Source organism: Hemiscyllium ocellatum, chromosome 17 (assembly GCF_020745735.1).
Source record: "Hemiscyllium ocellatum isolate sHemOce1 chromosome 17, sHemOce1.pat.X.cur, whole genome shotgun sequence".
Classification (NCBI taxonomy): domain Eukaryota; kingdom Metazoa; phylum Chordata; class Chondrichthyes; order Orectolobiformes; family Hemiscylliidae; genus Hemiscyllium; species Hemiscyllium ocellatum.
In genome coordinates, this window is record NC_083417.1 from 71,527,419 (window position 1) to 71,553,712 (window position 26,294).

Below are 26,294 nucleotides of genomic sequence, written 5' to 3' on the forward strand. Positions count from 1 at the left end.
AGGAATATGGCCCACATTATTGCAGAGACAGTTAGGAGCACAGTACCTCCGGTCTGTCTCCAACCAGCTCCTCCTTTTACTGTGACCAGATTCCTGTGCTATTATCATAGTAGCTCGTGCTTACTGTCCTCAATCAACTGTTAACTCCTTCAGACCCATAAACAACATGATGTGTAAACACTGTCCTCAGCCAGTTGGGCTGAATGGTCTGCATTTATTCTGTGCATGAAATGGTGATGCTAGATAATGCTCTGTTTAAATTTAGGCTTGTTGAAAAATTGGGAAGCCTATTTTGCTTCCCAGTCTCGGCATAGTTGTTTGCCAGAAGAATCTCATTGCAGTGAGTTATCTCACAGCATGAGCTGTTAGACTTACTGTTAATGTTCAGCAAGACTGGAATTAGTTACGCAACTTGCAAGAAGCTGCAGATAGTGTGATGAAGAAAACTCAGCATATGGGACCTTTTGGAAACAATGAGATCAAAAATGTGCTTCTTCAGCTAGTGAGATTTAAGTATTGGGAAATAAACATAGGCTTGATGGAGGAAGAAATAGAGAAGTTAAAAAAAATTGGACTAAGAAAGAGAAAGGAGAAAGAAAACTCAAAGGAATCTTCCAAACAAAATTCAAAAATGTTCATATCATTTAAAGTTTAATCTCCAGGAAGATGTACTCCCAAGTGAGACATTTGTACTCTAAAGTGTACCCTTTCCACGTGAGAGAAGTTGACATTGTTTGAGCAAAAATTCTACTGCTTAAATATTACCTTCCTCAATTAATCATGAACCTTAGTTTTCTGTGGTGAGTATGATGAGCATTGTGCAAGCCCAGCAAGCACTTAAAGTTAACAGTGGACTCTGAGCACAATGCTGCTGATGCAAAACAAATGGTGGGATGACAAGAATTGGCCGACAGGTTCTGACAATTTTCAAATCATGATATCTTCTGTTTTCCCCTGAACCTGCTGTCTGCTTTACAGATATCAATGCGTGTTGGTTACTTGCCATTACTTTTCCAAGGAGATTTGGCTTATTGTCTGAAAGGGAGGAATCTGTGGGTGTTATGTCCTATTGGGCCACTCAGTAAGGCGTTAGGACTGAGCTGTGAAAAAAGTGGGTGACAAATGTAGAGGAAAGAACCTCTCAGATAATGTAACAAGGTTGTATAAATTTACTAATGCACTTTCTGTTTAAAAGCCAAGGTCAAAAACCTAATGTCTTTTATAGCAGTGTGCAAACAGCTAGAGCGCATCATAGACATTTTCCTTTAATGGTTTTGGTTCATGAGCATCACTGAAAACAGCTGGAGTGAGAGATTTTAAATGTGGCGGTGAAGAAAAAATGTCTCCTTTTAAAAGCGAGTTATTTGCTTTGAGTTTCTGAATCTATGGATAATGAAAGTCCCACAGTTGAAAGCTATTAGATAATGTGTAGCATACACTGTCTAGACCTTGAAGAGCTTAGTGAATTGAGCTAAGCAAACACTCTGGCAGAGTTGCATGGAAAGCTGCTGCATGTTCTTCCCAATGGACCTGATCTTGAAAGTTATACAATGTTATGATTCTGTCAGTGCAGAGTCTCTATACTGAGCCCACACATCACACTGGTGCGTTCTGAATGGTGAGAATTGCTGCCAGAAAAGCCATAGAAACAAATTACTTTAAGAATCAAAGACTGAAGGGCTTTATCATTCACATGGCTGCAGGAACAAAGACAAATAGAAAGATAATACTTATAAAGCAACCCAAATAATACTTTTGGAATATATAGTCAACTGTTGCATTGTAGGAAACCTGCCAAGCAATTTCTGCACAACAAAATCCTGCAAATAGCTAATGGTTGGATAAGCTGTTCTTATTGATGTTGAGGGATAAACAGTTGTCAGGACACCGGGGAGATCTCTCCTGCTCTTCTTCAAATCAGTGCCATGCAATCTTTCACTGCGAAGGGAGATATTCTGTTGGGTTAATATCTAGTCCAAAATACAACACTCCCTGTGATGCAGTTCCCCACTGTTAGAGTTGTTGGCCTGGATTATCTGTTCCTGTTCCTCTGATGAATTCATTAAACTTTGACTGTGAGGTGGGTTAGGTATACACAGAGTGACAGTAAAGACTTAAACATATTTTATAAACTAAACAAGGCTGCTGTCTCTGTTAAAAAGCATAAATGGACAATTGAGTGAAACTTGAAAAGCTAATTAGTTAAAAAAATAGAAATGACAAAGCAGGTGATGTTCTACAGCTTATACACTCATGCTGTGATCCACAGCAACAACAAGAACAATAAATATCTGTTGCTTGAGAAACATTAGCACAGTGTTGATGAACTGGAGTCTGAGCTTCAGATCCTGTGATGCATCAGACACAGAGAAGGTTTCCTTAACACTTTCTTCCAACAGGTAGTGACATCCCTTAGGTGCATCAGTGTGGCTTGTGGTGAGAGGCAGGAGGCTATGACTGTGATTATTAGGGCAGGTATGGTAATCCAGAGGGTAGCACTGGAGGACCATTAGCTTCTTTTCTGTGTGAATAAGAGTTGACACCCCACAGATGTGGCAGTTCAATAAGGCAGCTCACCATCACCTACATCAAGATTCTAGTCTCCCTGCTGGAGGAAGGATGTTGTGTAACTTGAAAGGGTTCAGAAAAGATTTACAAGGATGTTATCAGGGTTGGAGGGTTTCAGCTGTAGGGAGCTGCTGAATAGGCTGGGGCTACTTTGCCTGGAGTGTTGGAGGCTAAGGGGTGATCTTATAGAGGTTTATAAAATCATGAGGGGCATGGATAGGGTGAATAGTCTGGGTCTTTCCCCCAGGATGGGAGAGTCCAAAACTAGATGGCACATTAGACTCCCTATAGTGTGGAAACAGGTCCTTCGGCCCAACAATTCCACACCGACATTCTGAAGAATAACCCACCCAGACCCATTTCCGTCTGACTAACATGATGGGTAATTTAGCATGGTCATTTCACCTAACCTGTACATCTTTGGACTGTGGGAGGAAATCAGACCACCCCAAGGAATCCCACGCAGAACAGAGAAACTTTATATGGATAGTTGCCCAAGGCTGGAATCGGATCTTGGTCCTTGGTGTTGTGAGGTAGCAGTGCGAACCACTGAGCTGCATGCAAAAGGGGGTTGAGAGAGAGAGACAGAGAGATTTAAAAGGAATCTAAAAGGCAACGTTTTCATCCTGAGCGTGGTGCATGTATAGAATGAGCTGCCAGAGGAAGTGGTGGGGGCTACTACATTGACAACGTTTAAAAGACATCTGGATGGATACATGAATAGGAGGGGTTTGGAGGGATAGTATGGGCCAAATGCTGACAAATGGGTCTAGATTAATTTCGGATATCTAGTCGACCTGGATGAGTTGGACCGAAGGGTCTGTTTCCCTGTTGTACATGTCTAGGACTCAATGACTCTAATTAGGGATGGAATTTCCAGCAATGTCTGTGTTGTATGAATGAATAAAACAATGTTGAAAGAATGTTTCTGCTCTTGGGGTGACTTAGAACTAGGGGGACATAGTTTAAAAATAAGTTGTTGTCCATTTAATCTGAAGATGAAGAAGAATTTCTTCTCTGAGGTTTGCGAATGATTGAAATTCCTGATTGCATGTTTGAGGTTTAGTCAGACAGAGGTCCAGTTTAATGCCAAAGAGTGCTATTTCTTGATTCAGCAACACTGAAGGTGCGTGCAGACTATCATGTAAAACTGTATGAGGAATGTTTGCTGAGTTTTTTAAGATAAAATCTTTGTTTCACTGGATGCCAAAGGGGTAATGAGAAAGATAGACGGGCAAGTAGGCAGAAATGATTCTGGGAAAGAAGAGTCAAGAATTGTAATTTTGTTAAAAAAAACTTTATTGAATTACTTGAAATGCCAGTGATTAATAATACTTTATTAAATATAATGTCTTACTTGAAAGTGATAACTAGAGTCTTTGGGCTTTCTGTTTCAGATCAGCAAGTTGGAAACGCTGCAGTATTTGGCCACCTCCACTGTGGGTCTATTACCCTCCCAGATACTCAACTCTTACCTGGGCAGTACTGTCAGGACCTTGGAAGATGTGGTAAATCATCAAAGTCCAGAGGGCTACTTAGCATTTGTATTACAGGTAACAATCTCCAAGAACTAATACATTTTTCACAAAATGGGAACAAACAGTCCGATTTATTGCAGTAAAAAACAGCTGCTGCATTTACCATTTCTTGGCCTCTGCTTTGCTCACTAGTTGTTCACCTCACGTTGCTACCAAGCCACTCTTCTTCATGATACATTCACACACACCCTCTCTCTCTTCATACCCTCCTCCTCACTCCTACCTCTTCTTGACTCCCTTTGTCCATCCTCTGTCCCTTCCCCCTCATACTCACCATTCACTCTACCTCACTCACCCCATCCAATTTCTATCCACTCTCCCTCACCCCTTCCATCGTGCTGTCTGTCTATTCTGCCTCACTCTCTCTATGTACTCTTTTTCCCTCCCTCCCTCCCTCTCCCTGTTCTCCCTTCATCTCTCTGTTCATGCTCTCCCTACTCTCTGTCCACACAGTCTCTCTCTCTCTCTCTCTCTCTCTCTGTCCGCTCTGCCACTCCCTCTCCATATGCGCTGCCACCCTCTGTCTCTGTCCGCTCTGCCATTCGCTCTCTGTCCGCTCTGCCATTCGCTCGCTGTCCGCTCTGCCACTCCCTCTCCATCTGCGCTGCCACCCTCTGTCTCTGTCCGCTCTGCCACTCGCTCTCTGTCCGCTCTGCCGCTTCCTCTCCATCTGCTCTGCCACCCTCTCTGTCCGCTCTCCCACCCTCTCCCTCTGTCTGCTCTGCCACTCTTTCTGCCCGCTCTGACACTCCCTCTCTGTCCGCTCTCCCGCCCTCTCTGTCCGCTCTGCCACCCTCTCTCTGTCCGCTCTGCCACCCTCTCTCTCTGTCTGCTCTGCCACCCTCTCTTTTTGTCTGCTTTGCCACCTTCCCTCTTTATCCGCTCTGCCACCCTCTCTCTCTGACTACTCTCTCACCCTCCCTCCCAACGGCTCTCTCTCATGTCCTGTGTCCATCACTCCCTTCCTCGTTCACGCAGGTAGTCTCTCTCATTCTTCACACATCTACTGTCCTCATTCCTTCACACACTCTCTGCCCACTAGTCCTCAACTCTCATCCACAATCCCAATTCGCACAATCCCTCCCTATGTCCACTTCCCTTCACTGTCTCTGCAAAATCTCCCTCCCTCTCACTCAATCCGTCTGTCCACTCTCGCTCAATCCCTCTGTCTAATCCCTCTCCCTCACTTCCTCTGTCCAATTTCCCTCAGTCCTTCTGTCAACTCTCCCTTGGTCTGTTTGTGCACTCTGTTTCACCTTCTCCATTGACTGCCCCTCACTACATCCATTTTCCCCCTTCCACCCTTCTCTCTATGCTGTCCTTACTCTCTCCATCCACTCTCCCTGACTATCTGTTTAATCCTCCTTTCTCTCTAATCACGCTTGCTGTTGTGAAATTATCAGTCTCTTTCTTTCACTTTCTAGCACATCATCTTGTGTCCAGCTGTTCCCCTTGTAAAGCATGCGACTCTTTGATATTAAAAATTCTTTTCATGTCCACGCTTTTATCGACAATGCTGGGTTGTGAGTGAGTGAATGGTTACTCAGCTGTGTTTTTGTGTTTGCAACTCGAAGTGTGTGATAAACTGAAAAATAGGTTAAGTGACCATTTTGGGGTTATGGTGGCTTATCTGTTGCATTGATAGAATGTGAACAGTACATGATGTACTGTTTGAACTACTTCATTCTTTAAACCTGAAAATTTCTGCTTTATGCAGTAAATCCATTGTTGTTGAAGCCCTCAGGAGTAAACCAGAATATAGCTGTATGTACTTGTGCGTAGAATAATTGATGCCCATTAAAATTAATGTGAAAACTGCAATTGCTGCAATTCGAAAGCTGGCTGACAAGTGGATGGATCAAATCACTTGGAATGTGCCGAATCCTTCATCATCATCTCAGTCAAAACCCTGGGACTCACTCTTTAATGCTGTAGGAGTACCACCACCTTCGCTTGCGTAATCAGGGAATGCTGGATTTGTTCCCACTGGCCACATCCCAAGAATAAATAAATATACTAAAATTTAAAATGAAATGCATAATCATACCTGGAACCATAACAAGACGGTTCCAGGTATGAGAAACGTCAGTTATGGGGCTGTTCACCTTGGACAGAAGAAGATCTAATGGAGGTTTTCAAAATCATGAGTGGGCTGGACCATATAGATAGAAATAAACTATTTCTCCTTGTAAAAGAAACAAGAATGAGATGACATTTTGAAAGTGATATGTCACTGAAGCATGGGTGACGTGAGCAAACACTTCCTCACAGAGCAAGTAATTAGGTGGGGGAAGCACTGCCTGGAAATGTGGCGGAGAAATTATCAATTGAGATATTGAAGAGGGGTATTGGATGGTTATTTGGGTAGAAATGGTGTACAGCAATAGGGGAAAAGGCAGGAGAATGGTCCTAGGTGATAGAACCGGTGCAGTCCTAATGGCCTCCTTCTGCATTGCACTAATTCTATAATTAATAAGCAAGTTTAGACTCACAGAAAAGTGAAATCCTGCAGTTTTCATGGAATATGGCCATTCATTGTAGTTTGTAGCTTGACTGACTGGTATGCAGAAAGGTAGTATGTGAATATAAAGTGAAGTAGTAAACCTGTTTGAGTGATATTACATGTCAGGTAGAACTTCCTCAGGACATATTCTTGGCAGACTGGGTGCTCCATCTATTTGTGAAACTCTATTGCTCTTTCCTCTGGGAGGGCCATCAGAATGGAAGTGGGGCGTCTGAGTGGCAAGGGCTGCTTCACAGGAGATGGAGGTTGTTGTATTTCAGGAGGGTATTCCAATGGTGTTTCATGGTATTCCTACAGTGTGGAAGCATTCGGCCCATCGAGTTCACACTGCCCCTTCCAGAGAGCATCCCATCCCTCTATCTTATCCCTGTAACCCTGCATTTCCCATGGCTAATCCAACTAGCCTGCACATCTTTAGACTGTTGGGGGACACTGGAGCACCCGATGGAAACCCACACAGACACAGGAAAGATGTGCAAAATTCACGCAGACATTTGCCCAAGGGTGGAATCAAATTTGGTTCCTGCTGCTGTAACAGGTTTTCTAATTTGCCCTGTTAGGCCCTTTTGGTGCAGTGGCAGTTTCCCTGCTCTGAGCCAGGAGGTCTAGGCTAACACTCCAGTTGCTCCAGAGTATCTGGAAAGACACTGCTTGATTAGGGACAGCCAGCACGGATTTGTGAAGGGTAGGTCTTGCCTTACAAGTCTTATTGAATTCTTTGAGGAGGTGACCAAGCATGTGGATGAGGGTAGAGCAGTGGATGTAGTGTACATGGATTTTAGTAAGGCATTTGATAAGGTTCCCCATGGTAGGCTTATGCGGAAAGTCAGGAGGCATGGGATAGAGGGAAATTTGGCCAATTGGATAGAAAACTGGCTAACCGGTCGAAGTCAGAGAGTGGTGGTAGATGGTAAATATTCAGCCTGGAGCCCAGTTACAAGTGGAGTTCCGCGGGGATCTGTTCTGGGTCCTCTGCTGTTTGTAATTTTTATTAATGACTTGGATGAGGGAGTCGAAGGGTGGGTCAGTAAATTTGCAGATGATACGAAGATTGGTGGAATTGTGGACATGAGGAGGGCTGTTTTCGGCTGCAAAGGGACTTTGATATGATGCAGAGCTGGGCTGAGGAGTGGCAGATGGAGTTCAACCCTGCCAAGTGTGAGGTTGTCCATTTTGGAAGAACAAATAAGAATGCGGAATACAGGGTTAACGGTAGGGTTCTTAGTCAGGTGGAGGAACAGAGCGATCTTGGGGTCTATGTACATAGATCTTTGAAAGTTGCCACTCAGGTGGATAGAGCTTGTAAGAAGGCCTATGATGTATTAGCGTTCATTAGCAGAGGGATCGAATTCAAGAGTTGTGAAGTGATGTTGCAGCTGTACAGGACTTTGGTTAGGCCACATTTGGAGTACTGTGTGCAGTTGTGGTCGCCTCACTTTAGGAAAGATGTGGAAGCTTTGGAGAGGGTGCAGAGAAGATTTACCAGGATGTTGCCTGGAATGGAGAATAGGTCGTACGAGGATAGGTTGAGAGTTCTCGGCCTTTTCTCGTTGGAACGGCGAAGGATATGGGGTGACTTGATAGAGGTTTATAAGATGATCAGAGGAATAGATAGAGTAGACAGTCAGAAACTTTTTCCCCGGGTACAACAGAGTGTTACAAGGGGACATAAATTTAAGGTGAAGGGTGGAAGGTATAGGGGAGATGTCAGGGGTGGGTTCTTTACCCAGAGAGTGGTGGGGCATGGAATGCGCTGCCCCTGGGAGTGGTAGAGTCAGAATCATTGGCAACCTTTAAGCGGCAATTAGGTAGGTATATGGATGGGTGCTTAATCTAGGATAGATGTTCGGCACAACATCATGGGCCGAAGGGCCTGTTCTGTGCTGTATTGTTCTATGTTCTATGTTCTGTAGAAGCAGGCTGTAACATCATTGAGTAGGTCAGTTAGAAAATAATCTGAAAATGCCCTGCTTTTTGAGCAATTAGCCCCACAGTTTTATTTTCCGAAGGACCAAAGTTGATATTAGGTCAGACTGAGAGACCGGAAGTAGACACCGAATATTCCAGCATTGCATAAGCAACATTTCTCACCATGGTCCAGGGACCAGCCACTGGGAATCTGATCCTGAGGGAAATCTGGACATAACAGGAGCTTTTTATCCAGGCCGTTCTTTGAAGTGTAATTCTGCCCTATATTAAATATTAGTTAATCACCAGTACGATTTCACAAAGAGTATGCTGACCATTACGTGAAGTCTGGTTAAAGATTGAGATCATGTAGGTATAAAAGATCATTGCATGTAGTAGTCAGCTAAACAGGCTGGAAGATCTGTACGAAGATCTATAAACTCAACAATTCAAGTCTGAAATGGCTCTGGTTTGGAACCCACTTATGGGAATTGACAGGTTAACTCTGATACTGACTCCACAGAAGCTGCCAGACCAGCCGAGTTTTTCCCACATTTAAAAAAATTTTTCAGCATCCGCAGTACTTTGATTTTATTCCTGGCTTGAAGACTCCACCACTCAGTCTCTTGCTAAATGCTCACTTAGGGAGTCTGAGATCGAACTGCAATTGTCCTCAATCCCTTGGGTCAGGACAGTAAGAAATGTCTGAACAGATAACGATCCATTGCCCCCTGCTGGAAGTTGTGTGCTTGAACAGAGTACAGTTGAGTGTGTGAACTGGGCAGTGATGGTCCCTGTTGTTGAATAGCGAGGTCATATTTGTTTTCAAAGCATGCACATGAAGAATGGGGATGTGGGGCTAGGGGGAACGGGGTAGCTGGATTGAGGGGAGGGCTATTTGGAGGGCAATAAGATGAAGAAGTCAAATTAATTTTCTTCTGTGAATAATATGATTGAACAGGTAAATGTATCACAGTATGGAGAAGTCATTTCACAGGATTTTACGCAGACTCATTGTATCCATTTTCCTCCAGATTTTCATCAGTGTTGCCATGATGTTATACTTAGTGCGTCGAGCTCACCAGGAACTGAATAAGACCATCCAGGCCCATGATGCCAAGCAGCCTGAGGATGAAGCTGTTCCAGACAATGACAAGGAAACACACAGTACCAAAAGAGCCAACATTCCACCTGATATGGACTTTGTGTGACCAACAAGCTTGAACGTGTTGAGCTGAAGCATGAAGGCAGATGACCACTGAGTGTGGAAAGGGGATAGGAGAAGTCCGAGGTAGCATACATCCCCATAGCTAACATGCTCGGTATCGTCAGCCCATGGATTACTGACTGGACCTGGCACAGATAGTAGAGAGTCCAGTTATGAAGGTGGGGAGTGGAGAAGGGCCTGTGGGTATGGCCAATATGTGCTTCACAAACCTTGAAATGATAGCTTCTGGATTGCTGTTGTAGAAGATGGCCAAAGTTTATCGCACTTTCCCTGAAATGCCAACATATTGCTAGTCTTGTCAGCTGGGATTTGCACCCAGTATTGGGAGTGGTCAGTGTTATGGCTGGTTCTGGAGTCTGTACTGGCTTTGGCCAATGGGGAGTTGCCTGCTGGAGCAGGAGAAGCTCTGCTGACACGGTTATTAAATTCATTGAGGGCTTAGGGAAGTGCACACCCAATGCTATCGGGCCAAAGACATGCCTGGCTCAGCTTGTCAGTGCCTTACTCTTAGCTGTGAGTACTGGAGCTAAATTTGAGTGGTGGGCTTCAGATGTTTGGGAGAACCTGTTAATGGTGCCTGGCTGGTTTCATCTGGATTTAAATCCAAAGCACAAGAACTGCCTTAATGCTGCTCTCAAGTGACAATCTTGATGAGATGATCAATCGACTGCTGTGGACAATAGAAGACAGTTCATGAGGGATAGCTGCTCTTATATCTAACTCAGATATGAGGCTTACTAAGTGGGACAGTGGAAAGGGAGCTTTATTCTCTCCCTAAGCACTCCAGTCTGTGCCGTGCAGAACTGGTTTCTAAGCACTTCTACCCATTCACTTATCTAGTCCAGATCTGTTTTCTCAATATTCCAATGCAGATCTCTTTATATATTTTTTAAAAAATCTCCCTCTCATTTGCTGATGACCTAATTTCTAACGTGTTGAAGAATAGCTTCTCATACACTGTGTGTACAGGGCATGCAGTGGAAATTAAGTAATAAATTAAAATATCTGCAGTCTGTTGTTGAAACAACCAGTAATGAAGGTTTAATTTACATAATGATGCACAGGATCGTTATAGAGCTTGCAATAGGGTTAATGCCTGAAACCATTTCTAGACTCTGCCATCGATTGGGAGATGTTGTTTGGAGCATTTATCCTACGCTTCCATAAATCTGGTTAAAAACTTAGCAGAAATATTGCTCCTGTGAACGTGCCTGACATCTTTCTGCTGATATTGATCATGAGATTGATCATGATGCCAGCAAATAAAATAAATATGTTTTTTAACATCTTGTGTCTGATTTAACACAATAACTGGTATAAACTTTGGTCAGCCTTTTTTTTTACTTAACAATGTGACACTGAAGAATCCAATCCTGAAATTTCTACAGTGTGAAAGGTGCAGGACAAATGAAAGAAAGAAAGAATTCCTGTCACATTTCAAACGGATTTAAAATCCCATGCTTTTGTGCAGATGCAGAATCCCAGTCAGTTAAAATATATAAATTTCATTTATAGGTTCAGATAGATGTCGGAATCTATGGGATGGTGGGGAGGATTCTGGAGCCATTGGGTGGCAGGGCTGTAGACAAGGTGACTGATTTGAGGTGGGGGTGGGAAACAAAGAAATCCCTGTTTTACTGCAGGAACAAGGTTCCTCCTGTTCCCTGAGGCTGTTTGAATGATGGGAGAAAGGGATTTAGCTGCTCAGTGTGCTGAGTTCAGCTCACATGGAACTATGACCCTGGAGCAATATGAGACAGTAAACAATGCTGCAATATCAAGACAAATTATAAATTACATTATTTATTTTCTTGTGTCAATCATTTGCTAAACAGGTATATCCTATCTAATTATTAACTTAAACAAATCTGTCCTACAGACAGTAACCAGCTTTAATTGATTTTGTTTCAGCAAGGATTTGTAGAGAGAACTGGAGTCCAAAATTAGAGAACATAGTTTTAAGGTGAGAGGGGAAATATTTAAAAAGGGACCTTAAAGGGTAATCTTTTCACACAGAGTGGTGCTTGGACGGAATGAGCTACCAGAGGAGGTGATAAAGGCAGGTACAGTATTTAAAAGGCATCTGGGTAGGTATGTGAAAAGGGAGGGTTCAGAGGGGTATGGGCCAAATGCTGGCAAATGGGACTAGATTAGGATATCTGGTCAGCATGGATGACTTGGACCGAAAGATCTGTTTCTGTGCTGTACATATCTATGACTCAGACTCTCTGATTATGAAGCTGTGTCCTCAATAGGTGGCACTAAACAACTGGTTTACTGTTTATCGAACAAGCACAGCATTGGACGGAAAGGATTAAACATCTCCTGCTCTGACTCATGTTAGGGCAGATTTTAACTGTAGTGTGGAGGGCTTCTATTCTCCCTAAGTACTTCAGCTCACGCAAAGCTCTGCTGCCTAACTTGTACCAATTCTCATTCACTCATCACTTCTGTATTTGCTGACCTATATTTGTTTCTGGATAAGCATTAGCTCAATTTTAGAATTCTCTTCATTTTCAAATCCTTCCATAGCCTTGCCGCTTCATTCTCTCTGCAACTTCCTGTCACCCTTCAGTCCTCCCAGATATCTGCTTTCCTACAATTCTGACCTCCTACATCTCACTGATTCCCTTCCTTCCAGCATTGGCTACCATTACTTTCTTTGGATGTTAGCACTGTAGCCTTGTCTCTCGTTGCATGAGTTAATAACTTTGACAAACTTACATGGAGGTCAGTCTCTAGCTGGGACATTTCATATCTAGTCACCTCATCACAGGCAGGATATCACTGTCCAAAGAGTCAGGACAAGCAGTAAAGAAAGATGGACCTAGGAATATATTCCACATCCGGAGCTTAATTCCATCCGCTATTATACTTTTTGCTGCCTGTGCCCCTTTTCATGTCTCAAGATATTTTATAACTAGTGAAATACACTTAAAATAGTTTTTGTTATATTATAGAAATCTCACAAACTACAAAGCGATAATGACCAAATTACCTGCTTTTCTTAATTTTGACTGTGGACTGTGTATTGGCCAAGAAAGCAGGAATGAACACCCATGATCCTCAAGAATGTGTCTTGGGATCTCTCACATCGAACTGAGTGTGAGAATGAGGTCTCCATTTCATCCAAAATCTGTCACCTTCAATAGTGTAGCACTCTCTCAGTACTGCACCGAAATACCGGTCTAGTTTATTGTGTAGTCGGAGCTGAACCATACCATTGTCACTCAAAAGTAAGTGTTACAGTTGTAAAGCAGAGGTTGACTCCCCACCCAAAACAGAAACAACCAAAGAGGAGCACCTTGCACTATAATCTGTAAAAAGAGTGTGAAAAGTGGTGTAACCTGCCCTTCAGCAGCTTCTAGTGGTTAAATAAAATAAATTCTTGACACTTTAAAATCAACAAGTAACAATTTATTTATCTAACTCTAACAGTGAACAAATTAACTAAACTATTGACAAACTGAATAAATCCTCTGTAACTACTAACTATTCCTGAATAAAACTGTATTCTAACAGATGAAAGGCTTAACAGACAATCAATTTTTCAATGTATAATTTCAGTTACATCACACTGCAAGTTTTTGCTATAAATTCTGTTACAATCGAGCCCTCCGCTATCACCTGATGAAAGAGCGTCGCTCCAAAAGCTAGTGTGCTTCCAATTAAACCTGTTGGACTATAACCTGGTGTTGTGTGATTTTTAACTGAATAAAACAAGATTCTAATGGTATGCTATTCCAATAAATACCAGTTTGCTCATATACAGAAAAACAGAATTTAGTCTCTTGAAATTGCAGCCAGGTTATGTGTCTTTCAGAAGTTTCTGTGCCTTCTTCTGTCGAGGCTTCTGTCAGAAACGCCTTTTCCTCCGATTCTTCTTCATTGGTACCCTTATTCTTTAGATAGTGCTTTCTCTAATACAGAGATGACGGGGAGAGTCAAATTCTCTCTCGAATGTTGAGGACTTTTAGCTCTGGCAGATGGCAGTTAGCTGTAGGGTCTTAGTCTAACTTCCTGCTTCTTTTATACCTGTGATGACATATCAATATTACTTACAATAGCAGAGGCCCTGTGTTGTCAAAACCATCAGATTTAAATTAAATTAGTATCTAAGTGCCTGGTTCAAATTGATTGGCTAAGTTCAAGAACTTGTCTTGGTTAAAAAGTGCTGCTTGGCCTACTAATTGTATGGCCTTTCAATACAAATGTTTCAGTTCGGGCTGTCTCTGTACTTGCATTTTAAATCTCTGAGCACAGAAAAAGCACCATCTTTTAAAGGGACCATGTAATGCCTATCACCTCCCTAGCATTTTAGAAGTTTACAAACACCAAATTCTAACTTCCTACCTCCCAATCTACAATTACACTACTCAACTTGGCAACACTTCCCCACGCCCCCTCCTTAAGAAAATAATGAACCATCATTATGAAAAGATGTCTTCTTTTATTTTATTTTCAACTCTTAACTCCATTATTAACTCCATTTCTAGACTATTGGCTCATAAATCTACAGTTACACATTTTATACTAATTATATATAACATTGAATGCTACAGTTTCTAACTTATGTAAACATTTTTCTTTAAAACTTGCAATAAAGCATCTACGATAATATTGTCATGACCTGCAATGTGTATAATCTTCTGACACAAGACTCACAAAAAATAATCTGGTGCTCTTGTCCTTAAATCTTTCCAAAAATGTCAAAGGATTGTAATCGGTGTGCACATGAGTCTTTGATGCGTTGTTTGCAATGTAAACATTAAAATGTTGTAAGGCCATTACCAAACTCAATATTCAACCATTGAAAAAAAGGTTTTTTCCTGGTGGATATTGAGTTGTTTTGAAAAATAACCAATTGGCCTTTCAATGGAGTAAAGTGGGTTGATTCATCTGGAGCATTTCTAACAGCAAACAATATAAAGTATTAATATATAATAATACCTTTATGCCAATCATTTAGGTAATCCTGGTAATAAGACCTCAACATGGTCTCTAGGGTTGATGCTCGAAACGTCGAATTCTCTATTCCTGAGATGCTGCCTGGCCTGCTGTGCTTTGACCAGCAACACATTTTCAGCTTTGATGCCACCTTTCCATTGCTACCTGAGGTTCAAGATGGTACACAGTTGATGTGAAGTGTTGAATGCCTACACTATTCATGACCACCTCAAATGATTTGGCAGTAAAATTGAACCCTTGCTCTGACTGAATTTCCCTGGGTAATCAATAACGGGTAAAGGAAGCAAGCAACACCTCAACAATCATTTTTGACTTGACATTCCATATCGGAATTGCCCCTGGAAAGCTGGTAGACATATCCGTTATGGTTAGCAGATACTGATTTCCACTTTTGGTTTTAAAGAAGGAGACCTACACAATTGATTATAATCCGTGTAAAAGGTTCTTCAAATGTGGGAATTGGCATCAAAGGTCCTGTTTTTATCACTGCCTGTGGTTTTCCTACCATCTGACACGTTTGACAAGTATGGCAAAATTCAACCACATTTTTAGGTAATCTAGGCCAATAAAAATGCTTCTGTATCTTAGCTTGAGTCTTCCTCACTCCTAGATGACCTCCTACAGGTAATTTGTATGATATCCACAATATTTCCTGTCTGTATTCTACCAGCAAGACAATCTGGTGAACTTCCACTCCGTTCTCATCGGCACTACCCTGCCGTGGTCTCCATTTTTTAGATTAGATTAGACTTACAGTGTGGAAACAGGCCCTTCGGCCCAACAAGTCCACACCGACCCGCCGAAGCGCAACCCACCCATACCCCTACATTTACCCCTTACCTAACACTATGGGCAATTTAGCTTGGCCAATTCACCTGACCCGCACATCTTTGTGACTGTGGGAGGAAACCGGAGCACCCGGAGGAAACCCACGCAGACACGGGGAGAACGTGCAAACTCCACACAGTCAGTCGCCTGAGTCGGGAATTGAACCCGGGTCTACAGGCGCTGTGAGGCAGCAGTGCTAACCACTGTGCCACCGTGCCGCCCACAGTTTCCGCCTTAAGATTTTATCCTTAAGCTAATAGCATTCTGGATTGCAGTCTGATTCTTTTTCTGAGTAGGCTTTCTGATATAAATCTTTTATTGTCTCATCTTTTTGTTATAACTTTATTAATCTTTCAGAACTAAACACCTCTGCCTGATCCTCTACCTGCTTAGGTTTTTCCTATACCATCTCATCAAACAATGTGTCAGTTAACTGGACCTCAACTCCTTTATCTTTTTCTTTTGTTCTCCCTTCTTGTTTTAACATATGGCTATGGGATCTTATCACCACACAGATTGGAAATATTCCAGGGTATTTTTCCTTTAACTCCTGGTTTTCTTTAGACTTTTCCACTATAATGGACATCACTCCCACCTGTGAACCAGCTGTATCGATTCCAAGAATAAATTGGATTCCTGTAATAGCCAGTTTTTCCATCACTCCCACTATCACTCCTCTAGTCTTAATTGGACTTTCCAGCCTTATCTTACAGGACATTATTCATCTCTCCATTTATGCCCCAGATTACCACTCTCTTGGGCCATATTTCAGAAGATTGCAAATATTTTCATCTCTTACTATTAGACAGAGACTAGCTCCCGTATCTCAATATTTTAACTTCTTCACCTACTCCCCCTATTCCATCTGAGCAAATGTTATCCACACAGGTGAAGTCTTTGAAAAGACCGAGTACTGTCTTACTATCCAGCCTGTGACTAAGCCGTGCACCCTCCTTCAGCTCCTCGACTTCTCTCAGGATTTTCTTCATTGTCTTAACTAATCCCACCGATTTAGCCTCTTTTACCCCATCCTTTTTTTTACTAGAGCCTTTCTTAAACCACCAGTACTGTGTCTTTGTATGTCCCACCTTATTGCAGTGAAAATACTTGAGGTCTTTCACTCCTTATCCACCGTCTTGGGTTTCTTTTTTCATATTGGTCAATAGTTCCCAGTGTGGTCTACCTTTTGTTTCTCATTGAAGGATTTCCCTCTTTAACAATTTCTATCCCTTATGGAATGAAATTGCTGTCTGTAGCTAGATTTGGATTTATGCACTGATGCATATTCATCTGCCATCTCTGCAGTTGTTCTCACTGTTTTAAAATTCTGTTCCTCAACATGAATTCTTATCACTTCTGGAAGTGAGCTTTTAAATTCCTCCAGCAGAATAATATCTCTAAGAGCCTCATATGTCTTTGCTATCTTTAGTGCTCTCATCCATCTATGGACTTTGCTGTGCTTAATTCTTTCAAGCTCGATATGTCTGACCTGGTTCCTTTCGTACATTTCTGAACCATTGTCTATATGCTTCTGGTACCAATTCATAAGCAGCTCAAAATAGCCTTTTTTACTTCTTCATATTCTCCTGACACCACTTCTGTCAGCACTGCAAACACCTCAGTAACCCTGCCAACCAATGTGGACTGAATTAATATTACCCACACAGTCACTGGCCAATTCACCAGTGTCACAAATTTTTCAAGAAAATGAAAAAGGCTTCTACATAATTTTCATTGAATTTTGGTAGTGTTTGGACATATTTGGATGTATCCCTACCAGGCTGTTGGTTACGATGAGTTTGCTCATCATCATTCAGTCTGTTACTTTTCCTTCTGTCATTTGAAGTCTTTTTGCTTCAAGTTCCAACTTCACATTTTCCAACTCGAATATTCTTTCCTTTTTCCTCTGCTTTTAACCGTAATTCAAACTGTTTCCTTTCTTTAAGTTCACTTTCTAACTTCAATTGTCTCATTTCCAATTTAATTTTTTGTAACTCCACTGCACTTGACTGTTTCTCTGATATACTTAAAATGCTTGGCCAACTCTGTTACAAGTTCAACTTTCATAAATTAAGGTTTTCCTTAAATAAACCCAATTTAGCATGTTAGCTAATACTACAGTTGTCACCTCTTTCTGTCTTTCTAACTTTCTTGACAACTGCTTTAGAAATGTAAAGAGCTATTTCACCACTTTTGACTTAACCAACAACAAGCAACTGAAATTAAACAGATTTTCTACTTCTCACTTAAGTTTTAAAGACCTAGAACACTAGTCCTCAAGTCTAAGTCTGTCCAAATCCCAGACTGAAGCCCCCAATCTGTTATAAAGTGGATGTTGACCTCCCCCGAGAACTAAAACCGAAACAACCAAAGAGGAACAGCTCGCCCTATAATCTAAAAAGTGTGTGAAAAGTGGTATAACCTGCTATTCAGCAACTTCTAGTGGTTAAATAAAATAAATCCCTGACACTCATTTTAAAATCAACAAGTAATAATTTATTTATCTAACAGTGAACAAATTAACTAAACTGTTAATAACCTGAATTAATCCCTTCTAACTACTAACTATTCCCAAATAAAACAAAATTTGAATGGTATGCTGTTCCAATAAATATAAGTCCTACTCATACAAACAAACAGAATTTAGTCTCTCAAAATTACAGCCAGGTTATGTGTCTTCTGGAATGTTCTGTGTTCTTCCATCAAGTATTCTGCTAAAAATGACTTTTCCTTCTATTCTTTATTGTTGGGACTTATTATTTAAATGGTGCTTTCTCTAATACATAGATGACTGTAAGAGCCAATTTGTCTCTTGCGTGCTTGGAGCTGTTAGTTCTGGTGGATGGCAGCTAGCTCTGGGGTCATTTTTTGTCCAACTGCTCCCTTCTTTTATACCAGTAATGACATATCAATATTTCTTACAACAAGATTGGACCTATGTTGTCAAAACCATCAGAATTAAATTTAATAAGCTTTTGGTATCTAAGTACCTGTTTCAAATTGGTTGGATAAATTCAAAAACCTATTGTCTTGGTAAAAACCACTGCTTGACCTGCTGTGTGGCCTTTCGAGCCAAATATTTCAGTTCGGGCTCTCTATGTACTTGCATTGTAAATCTCTAAGCACAAACAAAATGCCATCTTTTACAGGAACCATGCAATGCTATCTCCTCGCCCCACCACTTGCCCCCTCCCCCAGCCAGCAGCATTTTACAATTACCAGATTCTAACTTTCTGCCTCCCAATCTCCAATTACTTGATCAAATTCGTAACATCACCCACTGAGTCCCTGTTGACATGAATCCAATTTCTCTTCCCATGGTGGGAATTGCCCAGCAAAACCCTCGTTTCCCAAAAAGGGCCTAATACACTGGAGAAAAGGATATATCAGTGCACAGGAGGAAAAGGAACTAGACTTGTTGTGCCTTTCCTGCTTTTAAAAGTTCTTTTTTCTAATCTCTGGCCCAGATTTCTTTTTAAACCTGTTTGCAGAATGGGGGCACTTCTGTCTTTACAGCATTTATTACCCATTCCTAATCACCCATGAGAAGGTGATGGTGAAAGTGCTGTCTTGAACTGCTGCAGTCTTTTGGTGTAAGTGCACCCATAATATCAGACCTTTTAGCAGATAAATGCAACTGAGTTGCTTGCTAGGCCATTTCAGAGGACATTTAAGAGTCAGCCACATTGCTGAAAGTCTGGAGTCACAGATAGACCAGACCAGATAAGGATGGTAGATTTCCTTCCCTAAAGGACATGAGTGAATCAGATGGCAATTGACAGTAGATCATGCTCACCATTACACTAGCTTTTGATTCCAGATTTATCCATTAAATTTAATGTTATTATTTCATAACCTTTCCAGTCCTGAGCTACCATTAGAGCTGCGAGCTCATGTTGGACATATTACTGCTGGTTTCCTACATAACCAACTGTGCTCACTCGTATCATCTGTCTCCTGAAATATATATCAGAATGACACTTGACTTCTCCTGCCTGAACATGGCTCTGAAACTAGATTTTATGGCTTACAATTCATCGTCCAAAAACATCTCCAAAGTAATTTGAACTATTTAGTGGAAGTGACAAAAGGTGATGAAATTATCTTTTTTATGATTTTTATTTCCCTCTAGTTGTGATTTATTGGAATTTCATCTTCAGTATTCCACAGACAATGTAAGCTAATATTGATACAATCTACTTCTACTGGAGACAACAAATGCATTTCCTCACTACCTTCACCTCCCCCCCACCCCCGCCCCCACCCCCACCCCCCGCCATCTCTCTGAACCATGAAAGAGAAACCAGGCCCTGATACGAATTCTACTGGTTTTCTGCCAGCATCACGGTGTCAGTCTGATGGGAAAGAAGCACAACTGGCACAACTCCAACTCATTATGGCTATACACGGAGGTTCAGTCCTTTTCATTGCGCAGAAGATCTTTTATTAAAAAAAAGTCTTCATCTAAAAGTTACAGAAACCTTCAGCGGTCTCCATGGTAACTGAGCTTAAAATGAAAAGTATACAGGGTATTTTTTTCTCTCTCTCTCTACTGAGAGTGGAGAGGGAGTAATAAAAGAAAAATGAGAATTTGTGCAGCTCAGTTTTGGTTGAGGATCATTTAGTTGCTTCTGAAACAGGTTATGGGTTTGGACTCAACTGAATTGAGCACTTCACTTTTATGTTATTTATGGAGCATGCGTGTCACCGGATAGGTCAGCATTTATCACCCAGAGGGCAGTTAAGAGTTGACAATATTGCTGTGGACTGGAGTCACATGTAGGCCAGACCAAGTAAGGACAGCCTTTCCTAAAGGCTGTTAGTAAATCAGATGGGCTTATATGACATTCAACAATGGCTATGTCTCACCATTCGTTTCCTCCAAGATTTTCTTTGAATTTAAATTTAAATATCTATGAACCCATATCCTCAGGGTATGAGCCTGAGGTTTTGGATTCCTGGTCAAGTGAAATTACCACTATACTACTTACTGCTCTTGATGACTGAGGGAATGCCACATTGTCATTGGTGCTGAATTTCACAAGATGGAAAATTGAGGGCCATCAAAAGGTGACATGGGGCTATATTTGCAGTCTGTTAGGCTTCATGTGTGAAACCTTCTCAGAAAAGGCAGGTTGACAATTAGATATTTTAACAGGGATTTTGAGTATTTTTTCAACTGAGGTTTTCAGTTTTAAGTGTGGGTACATGGGTTTCCCAGGCAGAACCCACCAGTGAAAGCAAGGTGAGGGCATAACGTCAATGGTGGGGCAGAAAAAGTGACGGGGAAATATTCCCCAAAGTTCTGAGACTCAACTACTGCTTCCTTAGTGAGAGAAATTTGCTCATAGAACTTACTTGAGAATGCTCCAGAACTGGCCACATTTCAATGGACTCCATTCAAGATCAGGAAAACCTGTAAAGATACGTTCTCCGTTCTCCACAAAAAGCAGAAACAAATCCACTCTAGATAATCAACACTCCATTAGCTCACTTTCGATCATCAGTAAAGTGATGGAAGGTGGCATCAGCAGTGCTACCAAGCAGCACCTGCTCTGTAATAAGCTGCTCCGTGATGCCGAGGTTGGGTTCTGCCAGGGTTACCCAGCTCCTAATTTCATTACAGCCTTGTACAAACAGGCAGCATGGTGGCTGTGTGGTTAGCACTGGTGTCTCAGAGTGCCAGGGACCCGGGTTTGATTTCAACCTCTGATGACTGTCTGTGTGGAATCTATACATTCTCCCCGTGTCTGCATGGGTTTCCTCCGGGTGCTCTGGTTTCCACCCACGATCCAAAGATGTGCAAGGTCAGGTGAATTGACCAAGCTAAATTGCCCATAGTGTTCAGGGATGTGTAGGTTAGGTGCATTAGTCAGGGGTAAATGTAGAGGAATTGGTCTGAGTGGGTTACTATTTGGAGGGTCAGTGTGGACTTGTTGGGCCAAACAGCCTGTTTTCACACTAAGGAATCTAATCTAACATGGTCAGAAAAGCTCAATTCCAGTTCCTATTTCTTAACGTTCCTTTACCCATAGATAGTAAATGGGATAAATGCGAAGTGTTTTGGATGTTGATTGATGGATAAGTACTAGCCTCTTTGCTGGGGAAAACTCAGCTTCAAAATGGGATTTTTCATGTTCGCTGAGGACGAAGTATGGGGCCTCAGCTGAATGCTTCATCGAGGAGCCAGGCTCTTACAGCAGTGCAATCATCCCTCAGTACACCTTGGAGTGCCAGCCAAGATCACGTGCTGAAGCCTTTGGACTATACTGTGTCCAGATCAACATTCACAACATTAGAATCAAAATCTCTTTGATGAGGTTTGAGGCTGTAAAAGCTGTCCTATCAGTCAATCTTTCTTCCATTTAAGGTGAACTATTGTCAGCAACTGATATGAATTCTAAACAGAATTGTACTCCTGGGCTTGGGTCCAATTCTAATTAGGAGTGAAATATCCTTTACAATCTATTGACAAACTGCAATCATTCATAGCGCATAAAACAGGGAGGCAAGTACCAACTTGAAAGCTGTACAGATAATGTAACCTGTAAAATTAACTCCTCACAGATCTTCATTTGGAAACAATCACAAAAGCTGATTGTGTGAGTGTAAATACTCTGGTTGTTGGAGAGTTGGCAGAGCATTGTTGCCTGTCTGGGCAAACTGAGGCGGGTGGCCAGCCCACCAGGAAATAAAGATAGCACTGGCAGGGCACTGCTGGGAACAGCCTGGCATCAGAAACCAGAGAGGCATTCAAACAGAACTTTAACGCTTCTACGTATTTGGTGGAAACTTGGCGATAATTGGAGGAGGTTGTTTTCTTTCTGAATGGTGCAATGCTAGAGTGGACATATCAGCTGACCAACAGGGAGAAAGTGAGTGGGAGAGGATGGGGCAATTGGAGGGGGTCACTTTCTGAAATCTTTAGTTCCACTCCCATTTCCAATCTTAAAATTGAGAGGAGTGTGAAGGTTCAAGTGCACACATTGGAGGCTTCTCAAAGAGAGTATGAGTCAAGTTACGCTGCCCAAGACTGATATCATTGATGGGTGAAGTTATCAAGGGATGCGTGACAAAGGCAAGTAAAGGGAGTCAAGGGATAGATTAACCATGATCTGAATGAGTGATGGAAAAGGATTAAACGGTGAGTGGCCTCCACTTGTTCTCAGGTCCTTTCAACTCCTGTTCAGATTCTGAGGGTGAATGAGGGTTGCCAGCTCTGGGCATACTTTCCTGGAGGTGCCATCACATCACTTCCAACATCTCACACAGCCAAATTGCCCATTCCTTTTCATACTTGGGAAATGTATTGAACTGATAATGAGAGTTCAAAGCACATCAACTGGATATCTTGTAGTGCGGCCATAATGTCTCTCCGGGATTGAAGGTGCACTGTCTCAGAAATGAGCTGGCATTGACATTCATGGGCCAGGATGCTCTATGGGCAGTTCACTGCTGCCCGCAATAAAACCAGTGCATTGCCAGAATTGCCGAGTTAAGGAAGGAGGAATAAACTCTTGCTGTCCTTTCCTGGTGTCCCTACCCGTACCTCACTGCCCGTGAGGGTTTTCATTGCCCTGTATCGGGCTTTGGATGTTAATAGCCAATTAGTTGCACAGGTGACTTACTGATATTAATAGTTAAAAGAAAGTCATGTGATTTGGTGGTTGGAAAAAACAATTTGGTTGATTGCACTTCTGGGTATAGAAAAAGTTGAAATCACAAAAACAATCATTCTTAATGAGTTGTCAAATCCCATCCCAATGACAATCTAATGATACATGTTGGAGTGTAGAACATCAATGTTGGGTGAAGTTGGCGTTATCGTGATCCCTTCAGTAGTCAAATCATCCATCACACCTAGTTGTAGAGAGTGGATGCTCGGATAAGGTGTCAGAAGTCAGCCTCTGAAACTGGACTGAACTGCAAGATAATGGAAAGAATGCTTACCCGTGCTCTTTGGTTGGAATGGGACAGTCTATGAACTCAGCAATTGTTGATGGAGAGGCTTCTCCTGGGCAACAGAATGTGTGGTAAGTTGCATCAATCACAGCAATCTACATCCCTGCTCCATCATATAGAGTCATAGAAATGTACAGCATGGAAACAGACCCTTCAGTCCAACCCGTCCATGCCAACCAGATATCCCAACCCAATCTAGTCCCACCTACCAAAACCCAGCCCATATCCCTCCAAATCCTTCCTATTCATATACCCATCAAAATGCCTCTTAAATGTTGCAATTGTACCAGCCTCCATCACTTCTTCTGGCAGCTCATTCAATACAAGTACCACCCTCAGCATGAAAAAGTTGCCCCTTAGGTCTCTTTTATATCTTTCCCCTCTTACCCTCTAGTTCTGGACTCCCCAACCCGAGGGAAAAGACTTTGCCTTTTTGCCCTACTCATGCCCCTCATAATTTTGTAAACCTCTATAAGGTCACCCCTCAGCCTTCGCTGTATAAAGTTCGAAATGGGGCAGGAGAAGTGACTCTTTACATTGCATTATAGAATTCTGTTGTCTGCCATGTGACAAGTGACCTCATTGACTTTAAGGCTGGTTGGAGCCGAGGTGCTGCATAAATGTGAGTCTTTCTTTGCTCCTAGTGTGAAGATGGAATTGGAGAGATTGAAAGAGGGCATGCAGGTGCAGCCTCTGTGGTCGACCAACCTGTGACATCCACATCGTGACTCAAGAGAGTGTATGGAGAGCTGCCGTAGGGAAATGTGTACCCAGCGAGCATTGGGAGAGGAGGGGCAAGTAGGGGTTACTGTGAGCGAGCTTCTTATAAAACTTCCTCCTAATCCTGATTCTTGACAGATACATGAATGCTTTTCATTAGCTGAGACAAGGCAATGAGAGAGTGGGGCAGGGTCAGCACTGTGTGTAGCTAACACACCAATTTTAGTGACAGCTCCATCAAAGCAGCAATGGTGTCTCTTTCAGCTCTGTCACTCCATGGATTGCTGTGCAGGTTTGCTACTGTAATTGGATTCACACAGATTTCAGGATGTCAAAGAGAAACCACAGTTCCCATGGGAACACAGAATACGTGCGCGTTTATGCAGTTTAGTGACAATATGAAACAGAGAGCCCACCACAAAAACTCAGCTCTAGTTTCAGACTTGAGCAGCTGCCAGGGAGAGTCACATGACTGAGCTACACTGGGCACCCTGGGGCAATTCAACCTGGGTGAGAAAGCCCTGCTCACAATAAAATGTGCTGGTCAAGATTGAGGGGCAGTTTCAGCAGTCAATGAATGTAGGTCACTGCTCTCAACTGGATCACATTCTTTCAAAATCTGTACTAATTCCAGGTTGTGAGCATCACTGACAAGGCCATAATTTATTGCCCATTGCTAATTGCACTTCAGAAAATGACAGAGATCCACTTACTTGGACTATATAGTCCATAGAGGCAATTCCAAAATATTGACCCAGTGGCACTGAAGGAATTGTAATATATTTCCAAGTCGGGGTCGTGTATGGAGTGGAGGGGTGTTTGTAAGTAGCACTGTTTCTAAGTATCTGCTATCCCTTTTCTCCTAGACATTTTGCTAAGAAGGTTCATTGAGTTGCTGCAGTGCACCCTATGTAGAGCACACACTGCTGCCAAGGGTAGTGTGGTAGAAGAAGTGACTGTTTGAAGTGATAGGTGAGGTGTTATCAAGTGGGCTGCTTGATCTTGTGGGTGATGTTGAGTTTGTCTGAGATGGGCATTGCCTGACACTTGTGTCGTGCACATGTTACTTGACACTTTTTAGTCCAAGCCTGCATTGCTTTAGTATATAGGTGAAAGTGAGGACTGCAGATGCTGGAGATCAGAGTCAAGATCTTCCTGGTGAAGGATTTTTGCCTGAAACATTGATTTTCCTGCTCCTCGGATGCTGCCAGCAAGCCACCACCTCCCCTCCCTTTCAAAAAAGAAAATCCAGACTGTTCCATACTTTTGGACTCCATCCTAAAAAGCAAGGACACTGTTAAATCAATTTTATTTTCGTGATACTTCAGTTGATGTTAATTGAATAATTCCTAATCCTTTCTGTTTCGATTTCTGTGTTTGTATCTGTGCATGATTTATGAAGCATTCCCCTGTGTCTGAGAGTGTTTCCAGTTGAAGTTTGCCACCACGTTGTTGCATTTCTTACAAAGTCAGAGTAAACTAATAAAGTGAGGGGGGAGGGAGGGGTAAGTAGGCCCCCACTGTTTAAAAGAAAAAGGGGGGGAAATTAAATAACAATCTGCTTATTGTCAGGTGGCAGGAGGGGGAGTGGGGTGGAGGGAAGTGGAGATTTGTTTTAAAATTTGCAATCTGCCCCTTGACAACTTGTGCACAAATCGGGTCTTGCATCCCTACATTACGTCAGTGATGAAACTTCTGTAAGTGACCATATATTTTTCCTTTTTGGAGGCTATAAAATGGAATCTAGACTGCTATCTAACAGAAATACCAAGGGATCTTACAGCTTGAGGAAATCAAATGGTGAACATTTTAGCTGTACAAGACAATGTTGCTTTTCAAAGCAGTGGAGGGGATACCTTGAGACAGAGCAACACTGAGAGTCTTTGAAATAAGGAGGTCAGCCTGATGACAGCCCTCTGATGGTTAAGGTGCAGCCTGTTACAAAGCTGTAATTGTAATGCAGCTAGAGACATGCAGAGCCCACAACCTGAAAGTATCTGTCTCTCTCTCTCTCTCCTCATGGTGAATAGATTCAAAAATCAATACAGCT

General features: G+C 42.2%; 1 protein-coding gene across 1 annotated transcript in view; it reads left to right on the forward strand.

Annotated features, from left to right (window-relative positions):
* LOC132823809 (transmembrane protein 64-like) overlaps positions 1-10,990 on the forward strand; it is a 34,850-nt gene extending 23,860 nt beyond the window's left edge. The window contains exons 2-3 of the mRNA XM_060837846.1: positions 3,966-4,121; positions 9,573-10,990. Coding sequence (XP_060693829.1) covers positions 3,966-4,121; positions 9,573-9,749 — 333 coding nt within the window. The 3' untranslated portion in view covers positions 9,750-10,990. The remainder of the gene's footprint in view (positions 1-3,965; positions 4,122-9,572) is intronic.
* The last annotated feature ends 15,304 nt before the right edge of the window (positions 10,991-26,294 follow it).